General features: G+C 45.1%; 1 protein-coding gene across 5 annotated transcripts in view; it reads left to right on the top strand.

The window, feature by feature from the left end:
- fam131ab (family with sequence similarity 131 member Ab) overlaps nt 1–14,417 on the top strand; it is a 110,813-nt gene that overhangs the window by 62,415 nt on the left and 33,981 nt on the right. For all 5 annotated transcript variants that reach the window (XM_078410176.1, XM_078410178.1, XM_078410175.1 and 2 more), the window contains exon 3: nt 4,306–4,399. In XM_078410176.1, coding sequence (XP_078266302.1) covers nt 4,306–4,399 — 94 coding nt within the window. The remainder of the gene's footprint in view (nt 1–4,305; nt 4,400–14,417) is intronic.

Below are 14,417 nucleotides of genomic sequence, written 5' to 3'. Positions count from 1 at the left end.
TGAGGTTATCCACTTTGGCGGCAAAAACAAGGAGGCAGATTATTATCTCAATGGTGTCAGGTTAGGTAAGGGGGAGGTGCAGCGAGACCTGGGTGTCCTTGTACCACCAGTCACTGAATGTTGGTGTGCAGGTACAGGAGGCAGTGAAGAAAGCTAATGGCATGTTGGCCATAACAAGAGGATTTCAATATAGGTTCTTCTGCAGTTGTATAGGGTCCTGGTAAGACCACATCTGGAGTATTGTGTACAGTTTTGGTCTCCTAATTTGAGGAAGGACATCCTTGTAATTGAGGCAGTGCAGCGTAGGTTCACGAGATTGATCCCTGGGATGGCGGGACTGTCATATGAGGAAAGATTGAAAAGACTAGGCTTGTATTCACTGGAGTTTAGAAGGATGAGAGGGGATCTTATAGAGACATATAAAATTATAAAAGGACTGGACAAGCTAGATGCAGGAAAAAGGTTTCCAATGTTGGGGGGAGTCCAGAACCAGGGACCATAGTCTTAGAATAAAGGGGAGGCCATTTAAAACTGAGGTGAGAAGGAACTTTTTCACTCAGAGAGTTGTGAATTTGTGGAATTCTCTGCCACAGAGGGCAGTGGAGGCCAAATCACTGGATGGATTTAAGAGAGAGTTAGATAGAGCTCTGGGGGATAGTGGAATCGAGGTATATGGGGAGAAGGCAGGCACGGGTTACTGGTTGTGGATGATCAGCCATGATCACAATGAATGGCGGTGCTAGCTCGAAGGGCCAAATGGCCTCCTCCTGCACCTATTTTCTATGTTTCTATGGTTCTAATAGAAGGCTCTTTATCTGAATACATGCAGCTAAAAAGGCAAAGAGCCAAAAAGCTAAACAATGGCACAAATAAAATTGCTGGATACAAACCAACTCTGGTTGCAAACTAACCAAGCTGTGACTTAAACATTTTCAAGATTGTTTGACTTTTAGAAGAGGGAGGGGAAGTGGGAGGGGAGATGGTGTAACTTAAATAAGAGAACAGCAAATGAGAGGAAGAATCTTTGAACAGAATATAAAATAGAATCAATTTAGCTAAATAACAACAGTGGCCAAAAAATTGTATAAAGGCAGTATATATTAATGGCCACGTAGGGCATAATATGAATTCGAAAATTAAGATGAATGTAATAAGGTTAATACTATAATTGTGGGGGAGTTTAATCTGTTTATGGACTGGAAAAAGATAAATGCGCAGTAATAGTATAGAGGATAAATGTAAGGAGATTGGTTATTCAACATATTGAACAAGTTGGAGTAGATTATTTTAGATCTGGTATTATGTAATGAGGAGGGTCAATCGATGATCCCTTAACTAATCTTTCAGGAACATCTTTTTCAACATGTAGAATTTTAGATAAAACCTTGGTGATTTAGTTCAATCTGAAACCTGGATCTTTAACCTGAATAAAGCAAACTACAAATGCATCAGACAGACACAGAGTGCTGGAGTAACTCAGCGGGACAGGCAGCATCTCTGGAGAGAAGGAAAGGGTGATATTTTGGGTCGAGACCCTTCTTCAGACTAGTCAGGGGAAAGGGAAATTGGATATAAGCCGTGATGTAGAGAGATATGGAACAAATGAATGAAAGGTATGCGAAAAGGTAACGATGATAAGGGAAACAGGCCATTGTTAGCTGTTTGCTAGGTGAGAACAAGAACCTGGTGGGACTGGGGTGGAGGACGGATGGAGAGATTGAGGGAGTGCAGGGGTTACTTGAAGTTAGAGAAATCAACATTCACACCACTGGGTTGTAATATCCATCCTATCCCCCCTGGTTAAATCCTTCCCCACCTACGTCCAAGACACCTCACACGCTCTCCATCTACTCGATAACTTCCGGTTCCCAGGCCCCCACTCCCTCATCTTTACCATGGATGTCCAGTCACTCTACACTTCCATCCCCCACAAGGATGGTCTCGAAGCCCTCCGTTTCTCCCTCGACCGTAGAACCAGCCAATCCCCATCTACTAACACTCTCCTCCGCCTAGCAGAGCTGGTTCTTACCCTTAACAACTTCTCCTTTGACTCCTCCCACTTCCTACAAACCAGAGGTGTAGCTATGGGCACTCGCATGGGCCCTAGCAACGCCTGCCTCTTTGTCGGGTACGTCGAACAATCCCTGTTCCGGGCGTACACTGGCCCCATCCCCGAACTCTACCTCCGCTACATCGACGTCTGCATTGGTGCTACCTCTTGCACCCATGAAGAACTCACTGACTTCATACACTTCACCTCTAATTTCCATCCTGCCCTTAAATACACCTGGACTATCTCTAACATCTCCCTCCCATTTCTGGACCTCACCATCTCCATCACAGGAGACAGACTAGTGACGGACATCTACTATAAACCCACTGACTCGCACAGCTATCTGGACTACACTTCTTCCCACCCGGTCCCTTGCAAAAAGTCTATCCCCTACTCCCAATTCCTCCGTCTACGCCGCATCTGCGCCCGGGATGAGGTGTTTCACACTAGGGCGTCAGAGATGTCTTCATTCTTCAGGAAACGGGGCTTTCCCTCTTCCATTATAGATGAAGCTCTCACTAGGGTCTCTTCTACATCCCGCAGCTCCGCTCTTGCTCCCCCTCCCCCCACTCGCAACAAGGACAGAATCCCCCTCGTTCTCACCTTCCACCCCACCAGCCAGCGGATCCAACAAATCATCCGCCAACATTTCCGTCACCAACAACGGGACCCCACCACTGGCCATATCTTCCCATCCCCTCCCCTTTCTGCGTTCCGCAGAGACCGTTCCCTCCGTAACTCCCTGGTCCACTCGTCCCTTCCTACCCAAACCACCCCATCCCCGGGCACTTTCCCCTGCAACCGCACGAGATGCAACACCTGTCCCTTTACCTCCCCCCTCAACTCCATCCAAGGACCCAAACAGACTTTCCAGGTGACACAGAGGTTCACCTGCACCTCCTCCAACCTCATCTATTGCATCCGATGCTCCAGATGTCAACTTATTTACATCGGCGAAACCAAACGCAGGCTCGGCGATCGCTTCGCTCAACACCTGCGCTCGATCCGCGTTCGCTAAACTGATCTCCCGGTGGCTGAGCACTTCAACTCCCCCTCCCACTTCCAGTCTGACCTTTCTGTCATGGGCTTCCTCCAGTGCCATAGTGAGGCCCATCGGAAATTGGAGGAACAGCATCTCATATTTCGCCTGGGCAGCTTGCAGCCCAGTGGTATGAACATCGACTTCTCCAACTTTAGATAGTTCTTCTGTCCCTCTCTTCCCCTCCCTCTTCCCAGATCTCCCACTGTCTTCCTGTCTCCACCTATATCCTTCCTTTGTCCCGCCCCCCTGACATCAGTCTGAAGAAGGGTCTCGACCCGAAACGTCCTTCTCTCCTGAGATGCTGCCTGACCTGCTGAGTTACTCCAGCATTTTGTGAATAAATACCTTTCACTGGGTTGTAAGCTACTCAAGCGAAATATGAGATGCTGTTCCTCCAATTTGCGTTTAGCCTTACTCTGACAATGGAGTCAGATAGGACAGCTGGGTCAGTGTCGGAATGGGAAGGGGAATTAAAGTGTTTGGCAACCGGGATATCAGGTAGGTCCAGGCCGACTGAGTGAAGTAGAAATGTTGCATGAAGGGTTTGTTGCATGAGCAATTAAGCAAAATAATCATGAATAACTGGATAACTAGCTGGGCACAATTCAATAGTAAGACGTCCAGTTTGTAGTGCACGATTCAAGTATACAACTTGCAATGAAGTTCAGGCTAGAGCTTTTCAAATTTTTAAACTGAGGACTGTGGGGAAAAACATGTGCGAAATCTCCTGTATCTCTTTATAGCTATTCTGGACTGCACCAAAAAACCCGGGATTATGTTTACTGCAGAATACCTCTTCATCTTTAATTTAGCGCATAGGACAGAGAGACACAGGTAAATGGAAAAACATTGTGTGCACAGTTTCGGACAGACTAACCCCAACAGACAGACTAACCCCAAAATAACTGCAGATGCTGGGACAAATCGAAGGTATCACAAAGTGTCCATCGCAAGTCACAAATGTCTCGACCCGGACGTCACCCATCCCTTCTCTCCAGAGATGCTGCCTGACCCGCTGAGTTACCCCAGCATTTTGTGATAACCTCAACTATTTTGATCAACTCTAACATGCAATTTTTAGAGAGGAAACTGCATCATATTTTATTAATTGTTGCTAAGCAGTAATATTCAGGATGGAGGACATTAAGTGTACTTTTATAAATTGCTGAGAATGTTTGATGACCTTTGTACCTGATTTCCATTTTTCCAGGTAAATGTTGAAGACACTATTGAAATGTTACCAAAATCAAGGCGTGCGCTTACTATCCAGGAGATTGCTGCACTTGCAAGATCATCTTTGCATGGTATGTGTACATTAATAATCAACAGCTTTGCTCATTGTGTTGACATAAACATACTTCAGAATCAGGTGATCGCTGCTGATACTTGAAGAACAAAATTAAAATCAAATGCTGGAAGCATTTCGTAGCACTTGCAAAAGGAAAATAACATGGCGGTTCAAATTGTTGACCTTTCAGCACAATAGACAATAGACAATAGACAATAGGTGCAGGAGTAGGCCATTCGGCCCTTCGAGCCAGCACCGCCATTCAATGTGATCATGGCTGATCATTCTCAATCAGTACCCCGTTCCTGCTTTCTCCCCATACCCCCTGACTCCGCTATCTTTAAGAGCTCTATCCAGCTCTCTCTTGAATGCATTCAGAGAATTGGCCTCCACTGCCCTCTGAGGCAGAGAATTCCACAGATTCACAACTCTCTGACTAAAAAAGTTTTTCCTCATCTCTGTTCTAAATGGCCTACCCCTTATTCTTAAACTGTGTCCCCTGGTTCTGGACTCCCCCAACATTGGGAACATGTTTCCTGCCTCTAACATGTCCAACCCCTTAATAATCTTATACGTTTCGATAAGATCCCCTCTCATCCTTCTAAATTCCAGTGTATACAAACCTAGTCGCTCCAGTCTTTCAACATAGGACAGTCCCGCCATTCCGGGAATTAACCTAGTAAACCTACGCTGCACGCCCTCAATAGCAAGAATATCCTTCCTCAAATTTGGAGACCAAAACTGCACACAGTACTCCAGGTGCGGTCTCACTAGGGCCCTGTACAACTGCAGAAGGACCTCTTTGCTCCTATACTCAACTTCTCAGCTGAGAAATAACAAATTAAAGTTGCAGAGAGAGAGGGAGAGAGGGGGGGCTGCAGAGAACATTAGAGAGTGAGAGAATAATCGTCAAGAGGGCGGTCACGGTGACACAGCGGTAGAGTTGCTGCCTTACAGCGAATGCAGCGCCGGAGACCCGGGTTCCATCCCGACTAAGGGCGCTGTCTGTACGGAGTTTGTACGTTCTTCCCGTGACCTGCGTGGGTTTTCTCCGAGATCTTCGGTTTCCTCCCACACTCCAAAGATGCACAAGTATGTAGGTTAATTGGCTTGGGAAATGTAAAAAAAGCTGTCCCTAGTGTGTGTAGGATAGTGTTAATGTGCGGGGATCGCTGGGCGGCGCGGACCCAGTGGGCCGAAGGACCTGTTTCCGCGTGGTATCTCTAAACTAAACTAAACTAAAAGGAGACTAAATGATGTAGATGGAGCTGATGTTGGCGAAAAGAGGGTGATAAAGGCATGTGAGTAACAGCAACAGCATCCTTTAGGGAGATCTATAAAGGACGGTGTAAAGGCGGGTGCGTGGTGGTGCAGTGGTGGAGCTGCTCCTTAGCCCCCTACTGTACTCCCTGTACACACATGACTGTAGGGCCAGGTTCAGCTCAAACTCCATCATCAAGTTTGCTGATGACACTGTGGTGGTGGGCCGGATCTCCAACAACGATGAGAAGGCCTACCGGGAGGAGGTGGCTGATCTGGCACTCTGGTGTCAGGACAATAGCCTCCTCTTGAATGTCACTAAAACAAAGGAGCTGATTGTGGACTTCAGAAGGGCTAAACATCCAAGGACGTACATGCCACTGGAGATAAATGGGTCTATTGTGGATAGGGTGAGCAGTTTCAAATACTTGGGAGTCCGCATCGCAGAGGATCTGACGTGGGCAACGCACATTGCCGCACTGGTGGGTAAGGCTAAGCAGCGCCTTTACCACCTTAGACAACTGAGGAAATTCAGAGTGTCGCTGAGGATCCTTCATTGCTTCTACTCTGGGGCTGTAGAGAGCATCCTGTCCGGCAACATTACAGTCTGGTTTGGGAACAGCTCTGCCCAGGACAGGATGGCCCTGCAGAGAGTAGTGCGTTCGGCAGAACGCACCATGGGAACTACACTCGTCCCCCTGCAGGACCTATACATCAGGAGGTGCAGATCCAGAGCAAGCAAGATCATGAGGGACCCCTGCCACCCCAGTAACGGACTACGGTCAGGCAAACGCCTCCGCTGTCACGCTGTGAAAACGGAGAGGATGAGACGGAGCTTCTTCCCACAGGCCATCAGGACTGTCAACTTTGATAACCCCAGAGACTAAATTTTTGTCGACACTTTTTGTGCTATGTTTAGTAACTTATTAACTTTATTTATATGCTGTAACTGTAATTATTTTTGTGCACAACCCGCAGGCATTGCCACTTTCATTTCACTGCACATCGAGTATGTGTATGTGACAAATAAATTTGACTTGACTTGACAGCGCCAGAGACCCAGGTTCAAGTCCTAAGCCCTGGCGCTGTCTGTACAGTCTCCCTGTTACTGCGTGGGTTTTCTCCGGGTACTTCCGTTTCCTCCCACATTCCAAAGACGCCCAGGTTTATAACTTGACCGGCATCTGTAAGAGTGTAATGATAGAACCATCACAGATGATCGCTGGTCGGCGCGGTCTCGGTGGGCTGAAGGGCCTGTTTCCGCGCTGTATCTCTAAACTAAACAAAGTAAAATATAAAATATCAAGAGAGATAGGGAGAGGGAAAAAACTGAGTGCTGCAGGAAGTTGAACAGGAATCTGCTTTTACACCATTGGGCAGTCTGGGTTTTGATGGGTGTGGAGGTTCCATATATTCCAATGTGTCAAATGAGATGCATTTCAACTGTGAAATTGGACATGTGTCCAACAACAGAAAATTCTTAAATCATGAGGCAAAATGAATTTTTTGATAAAAACACTCCAGATGTGATTGTTTCTGGCATTCATTTCAGAAGATCTACTTTTAACTACCTGTTTCTGTGTCCCAGAAAAATAAACTTTACAATATCAGACTGTCAAAATGCTTCCAGTTCAGATTCAGATTCTTCTGACTTCCATTAACTTTGACTCTGTTGATAATAATTATGTCGTAATGAACCTCGACAACGTACAGGTAAAATCAGACTGTGCAAATTTAAAGGAAAATGCCACAGACTTCACCATGGAGCAGATTACTATGCTGTGTGTAGTATAAGAAAATAACTGCAGATGCTGGTACAAATCGAAGGTATTTATTCGCAAAATGCTGGAGTAACTCAGCAGGTCAGGCAGCATCTCAGGAGAGAAGGAATGGGTTACGTTTCGGGTAGAGACCCTTCTTCAGACTGAAGAAGGGTCTCGACCCGAAACGTCACCCATTCCTTCTCTCCTGAGATGCTGCCTGACCTGCTGAGTTACTCCAGCATTCTGTGAATAAATTCTGTGTGTAGTAATAAATATGAACTTTAAATTGCCTTATTCGTTGTCTGACTTTTAATATTTCTCTATTCTGTCCGAAAACAAAATCAAAGCCCTAACAATTCGCTTTTTGTCATTTTTTCTATCAAGAGATAATTCCGTAAATTATGAGGCAAAATAGATTTTTTAATAAATTGTTTCTGACATTCATTTCAGAAGATCTACTTTTAAATGCCTATTTCTGTGAACCAGAAAAATAAACGTTGCAATATCAAACTCTCAGGACTGGACATGATGTGGCCTTCTGTTAGAATCCCTGAAGGCATTTGCCATCTGTTTAATTCTCTCTTTCATATCATAGCCATTTTATATTTTGGATTTTAGGGTTTCCGGTCCACAAAGCCAAGTTCTACGTTTCTCCTTGGTCTATTGTCGATTGGAATAGTCAAGGGGCAACTACCCATATTCCTATCCTTACCCTACCAGCAGCATTTATCGCCCTGTATCCTTAGAAACTGATACACAGGAGGTTTGTTATTGACTGTATACGCATGGTAATAGATATGTCTCGTCATACACCACCATAGAATTATAGTAAAAGAGAGTAATTCTATAATTTACTTCTTTAAATTCAGGGCCTGTTCTCTCAACTGTATCATTCTTGCATTCAGAAAAATTATGCACTTCTAGTTTTGTTTATTGTCACGTGTACCAATGAACAGTGAAAAGCTTTTGTTGCGTGCTAACCAGTCATCGGAAAGACAGTACATGATTACAATCGAGCCATTCACAGTGTACAGGTACATGAAAAAGGGAATAACATGAATATCGTTTAGTGCAAGAAAAAGGCAGTGAAGTCCGATCAAAGATAGTCCGAGGGTCTCCAATGAAGTACAGTAGATATGGTCCAGGACTGAACTTTTACACTAGACAAGACATCCAGACATAAGTGACATACAAAAGATATGATTTGTTCATGTTTTGAAGTGTTTACGTCCATTCTCTGTCGAAGTGTGGTCCCAAGAAATTGGACATGGAATTTGCTGTCATAATGCCTCCAAATACTAGTGTCAGTTCCTTGTTGCATATCATACATGTAATGAAAACCACATGCACAACATACATGTTTAACCAACTGGCAGAAATGGAATCAAGATGTTGTGATCGTATTAACTCATTGTCAGGAATTGTAAAGGATAAGTTTTCAGCTTCAGTCCGGCCATCATGTCCCAGCCACACTAGCCCCTACCTGCTCTCATTTGGACCATATCCCTCCAAACCCGTCCTATCCTGTCTAACTGCTTCTTAAATGTAGGGATAGTCCCTGCCTCAACTACCTCCTCTGGCAGCTTGATCCTTCCTCTTCCTACCTATATCGTTTGTGCCAACCTCCAGCTGCTCCCCCTCCCTCTTATAGACAATAGACAATAGACAATAGGTGCAGGAGTAGGCCATTCAGCCCTTCGAGCCAGCACCGCCATTCAATGCGATCATGGCTGATCACTCTCAATCAGTACCCCGTCCCTGCCTTCTCCCCATACCCCCTCACTCCGCTATCCTTAAGAGCTCTATCCAGCTCTCTCTTGAAAGCATCCAACGAACTGGCCTCCACTGCCTTCTGAGGCAGAGAATTCCACACCTTCACCACTCTCTGACTGAAAAAGTTCTTCCTCATCTCCGTTCTAAATGGCCTACCCCTTATTCTTAAACTGTGGCCCCTTGTTCTGGACTCCCCCAACATTGGGAACATGTTTCCTGCCTCTAATGTGTCCAATCCCCTAATTATCTTATATGTTTCAATAAGATCCCCCCTCATCCTTCTAAATTCCAGTGTATACAAGCCCAATCGCTCCAGCCTTTCAACATACGACAGTCCCGCCATTCCGGGAATTAACCTAGTGAACCTACGCTGCACGCCCTCCATAGCAAGAATATCCTTCCTCAAATTTGGAGACCAAAACTGCACACAGTACTCCAGGTGCAGTCTCACCAGGGCCCGGTACAACTGTAGAAGGACCTCTTTGCTCCTATACTCAACTCCTCTTGTTACGAAGGCCAACATTCCATTGGCTTTCTTCACTGCCTGCTGTACCTGCATGCTTCCTTTCATTGACTGATGCACTAAGACACCCAGATCTCGTTGAACTCCCCCTCCTCCTAACTTGACACCATTCAGATAATAATCTGCCTTTCTATTCTTATTTCCAAAGTGAATAACCTCACACTTATCTACATTAAACTGCATCTGCCATGTATCCGCCCACTCACACAACCTGTCCAAGTCACCCTGCAGCCTTATTGCATCTTCCTCACAATTCACACTACCCCCCAGCTTAGTATCATCTGCAAATTTGCTAATGGTACTTTTAATCCCTTCGTCTAAGTCATTAATGTATATCGTAAATAGCTGGGGTCCCAGCACCGAACCTTGCGGTACCCCACTGGTCACTGCCTGCCATTCCGAAAGGGACCCATTTATCCCCACTCTTTACTTTCTGTCTGTCAACCAATTTTCTATCCATGTCAGTACCCTACCCCCAATACCATGCTGCTCCAAGACATCCTGGACCCAGGCACCAGGGAGGCAACGCACCATCCTGGAGTCTCGACCGCTACCGCAGAATCTCCTGTCTGCACCCCCTAACTATCGAGTTGCCCACCACTATTCCACTATGGCTCTGCCTGACATCACCCTTCCCTCGGGTTGCCAACTGTCCTGCATTAGCCGGGCCATCCCGTAATTTGGGCTAAATTGGTTTGCCCGTACGGGACCGGCTTTGTCCTGTATTAGGCCTGGACGGTGCTGTAGGCCAGGACACTGTAGGCCTGGGGGCCGCTGTAGGCCCAGACACTGTAGGCCTGGGGGCCGCTGTAGGCCTGGGGGCCGCTGTAGGCCCAGACACTGTAGGCCTGGGGGCCGCTGTAGGCCTGGGGGCCGCTGTAGGCCCAGACACTGTAGGCCCGGACACTGTAGGCCCGGGGGCCGCTGTAGGCCCAGACACTGTAGGCCCGGACACTGTAGGCCCGGATGGCGCTGTAGGCCAGGACACTGTAGGCCCGGGGACCGCTGTAGGCTCGTACACTGTAGGCCCGGGTGCCGCCTAACTCAGGTTGCGTAGCAACCCACCTCCCGGCCCGGGCGGCCGCCATTGGTGGAGCGGGAGCACGTGGCCGTTGGCTGGGTGAGGTCACGTGGGGCGCGGGGCGGTGACATCACCTTTTGTCCCTTATTTGGGAGTGAGGAAGTTGGCAAACCTACCCTTCCCTGTTGAAGTCTCAGCACAAGGGTTGGAGTTACAGCCCTGGCTGCTACTCAAAGTTTCATCCGCCCCGACAGCTCCCAAGAGCGGGTTCATGTTTTGAAGAGGTACAGTCACTGGGGTTACCTGCACTCCACGTTTAATTCTCTTCCTCCTCGTCACCCACCCTCTCTCTTCCTGTACCCTCGATGTGACAACTGTAGGTCCCATCCAGGAAGCTCTCAATTTCTCAGATGATCCCTGACTTCCCACATCCTGCAAGAGACACACTGCAACAACTTGCCTGCCATTACTACTGTGGCAAAATTACTAATTAAATAACAAGACACACTCACAGAGTTGATTGAAACTTATTCCCCTCTCTGCTGCTGATAGCCTCCACACAGTCTCTCTCTCTCCAGTCTCTCTCCAGTCTCTCTCCAGTCTCTCTCCAGTCTCTCTCCAGTCTCTCTCCAGTCTCTCTCCAGTCTCTCTCCAGTCTCTCTCCAGTCTCTCTCCAGTCTCTCTCCAGTCTCTCTCCAGTCTCTCTCCAGTCTCTCTCCAGTCTCTCTCTAGTCTCTCTCTTCCTCTCTTCCTCTCTCTCTTCCTCTCTCTCTTCCTCTCTCTCTTCCTCTCTCTCTTCCTCTCCCTCTCTCTCTTCCTCTCTCTCTTCCTCTCTCTCTCTCTCTCTCTCTCTCTCTCTCTTTTTTTACAATTTAAAAACTTTATTGGCAAGATAAGATACATCATTATATTGCCAAAGTATAGAACATAGCATAAATATTTAATATGCATAAATACAAGTATACAATGCATGGGTAAATATGCCCCTGTACATATACACATATATACACGCAATACATTTATAGCCTTTTATCGATTGCTACTCGTTCTTGCAGTTGTAAGCAGTACAGCAAGTTTAGCAGGTCAATATTAATTTTCTTAGTGTCAATTAGTGTCAATTGATGTATGAGTGTACATGTTGGTCATTCACTGTCTCTCAGGGTGTGGCATGCTGTTACGTTTTGTGCGCCAAGATGTGCCGTATTTCCTTCACCAAGGATTATTCTCAGTTTTGATATATCGTCTAGCTCTTTCAAATCTGGGGTCGCCAGACTGAGTTTGTCAAAATATATATTTCTTATTTTATCGAATTTTTTACATTTTAAGAGGAAGTGCATCTCTGTTTCAACCTCATCTGTCAAGCAGTGACCGCATATTCTATTTTCTCTTGGTTGCCAAGATCTCTTCTGTCTTCCTTTTTCAACTGCCAAATGGTGGTCACTTAACCTGTACTTGGTGAGGGTCTGTCTCTGCTTTATGTCACTAACAGTTGAGAGATAGTCTGCCAATTTATAATCTCTTTTTAGGGCACGGTAGCACTCTAGTCTGCTTTGGCTTTTAGTTACTTTATCCCAATGTTCCAAATAGATTTCTTTGCATTGTTTAATAATTTGGTTCACTCTAACTGGTGATTGGAAAGTAGTGTTGATCTGAGACTGGTCAAGGTTTAACTGATGAGGAGTAGTTAGTCTCAGTACCAACCGACACAGGGAGCTCTTCTGGGTTCCCCTCTTGGGTTTGGAGGGCTTTGATCTGGAGGGTGTCTGGGGGATGAGATTTAAGGTGATTCCAAAAATTTAGTGCTGGTTTCTGGATATTTATTATCAGTGTGTATCTACCTAATTCTGCCCTACACGCGTTTGTTGGTGTTTTCCTTTGGATGCGGAGGATGTTCCGACAAAATTCCGCATGTAGGGCCTCTGTTGTGTGTTTTTCCCATTTAGTATAGCTATGGTGACTGAGTGGACCCCATACTTCACTACCATAAAGCGCAATGGGCTGAATTATACTGGCAAATATTTTAAACCAGATTTTAATTGGAATTTGGATGTTGTGGAATCTTCTTTTTATTGCATACAGAGCTCTTCGAGCTTTCTCTTTTAGTGCATTCACTGCCATGCTAAAGCTCCCTGATGCTGCAGTAGTCAGACCAAGGTGAGTGTAGCTCATAGTGTGTTCGATAATGATACCATTGAGAGTGAATTGGTATTTGTCTTCCTGACATCTGGGTCTTTTTTGAAAAATCATGATGTTGGTTTTCTTTACATTTACTGGCAGGGCCCAATGTTGGCAGTAATCATCGAGTAGGTCTAACTGTTGCTGCAGTCCCTGTTCTGTGGGAGACAACAAAACCAAGTCATCCGCATAAAGCAGGGATTTTACCTCTCCGTCCAGAAGACAGAGGCCTGGCGCTGTGCTCCGGTCCAACTTTCCTGCCAAATGGTTTATGTACACATTAAACAGTGTTAGGCTCAGATTGTAGCCTTGCCAGACGCCTCGTCTCTGGGTGAAGAGATCAGTGCATTTGTCCCCAATTTTGACACCACATTTATTATTCAAATACATTGACTTAATAAGGTCATATACCTTTCCTCCTATACCACAATGGAAAAGTTTGTAATAAAGCCCTTCGTGCCAAATAGAGTCAAATGCTTTCTTAAAGTCAATAAAACAGGCAAATATTTTCCCATTTTTTGCTTGATGTATATGTTTTTCAATGAGAGTGTGAAGAGTATAGATATGGTCAGTGGTGCGGTGTTTTGGAAGGAAGCCAATTTGGTTTTTACTGAGAATATTATATTTGCTAAGGAAATCCTGCATTCTGTTATTTATAATACTGCAGAATAATTTCCCTAGGCAACTACTGACACAGATGCCACGATAATTGTTTGGATCTGATTTGTTTCCACTCTTATAAATGGGTGAAATAAGCCCTTGACACCAAATATTGGGAAAATAACCTGAACATAATATGATATTAAACAACCTAAGCATTATGTTCTGCATCTCTGGAGTGCTATACTTAAGCATTTCATTTTTAATGCTGTCTGGACCACAAGCTTTCTTTGAGTGGAGAGATTTTATTTTTATGGCCAATTCTTCTGGAGTGATTGGGAAGTCGGGAGGGTTTTGATAGTCTTTAATTGTTGTTTCTAATGTTTGGAGTTTATCTCTGATATGAGAGTAGTTTGAGTTTATTTTATTTATTGGAATATCTTTATACAGATCTTCGAAATATGCCCTCCAGGTATCACCATCTTGAGTTATTCCACATATCACAGAATTTGTTTTGATTTATGGCGTTTTCCATTTCTTCAAGTCTTTTATGGGTATAGTTTTGTGTTTTGTTCCTAATAGTGTGTTTATATCTTTTAAGGGTTTCATTATATCTAATACGTAAGTCTGAGTTGTTTGGTTGGCGGTGTTTTTGATTCCATATTTTCCTCAGATTTTGCACTCGTAGTCAAACCATTTTTCATGGTTATGCTTTTTGATGATTTTTCTCTTCTGTTACACAAGGTCAGCTTTGATAGCTGCCTTGTGAAAGATCATATTAATGTCATTTATGGCCATGTTTACACCATCTCTGGTAGTCTCATATGGGTTTGTCTTAAATTTTGATATTTTATTTATGAGATCGGGTGAGTTCAGGGCCATGATGAATTTATCTCCACTGTCTGGAGCCCATCTGTAT

The sequence above is a fragment of the Rhinoraja longicauda genome, chromosome 13, assembly GCF_053455715.1.
Source record: "Rhinoraja longicauda isolate Sanriku21f chromosome 13, sRhiLon1.1, whole genome shotgun sequence".
Lineage (NCBI taxonomy): Eukaryota > Metazoa > Chordata > Chondrichthyes > Rajiformes > Arhynchobatidae > Rhinoraja > Rhinoraja longicauda.
This window is presented reverse-complemented; position numbering and strand designations above follow the sequence as displayed.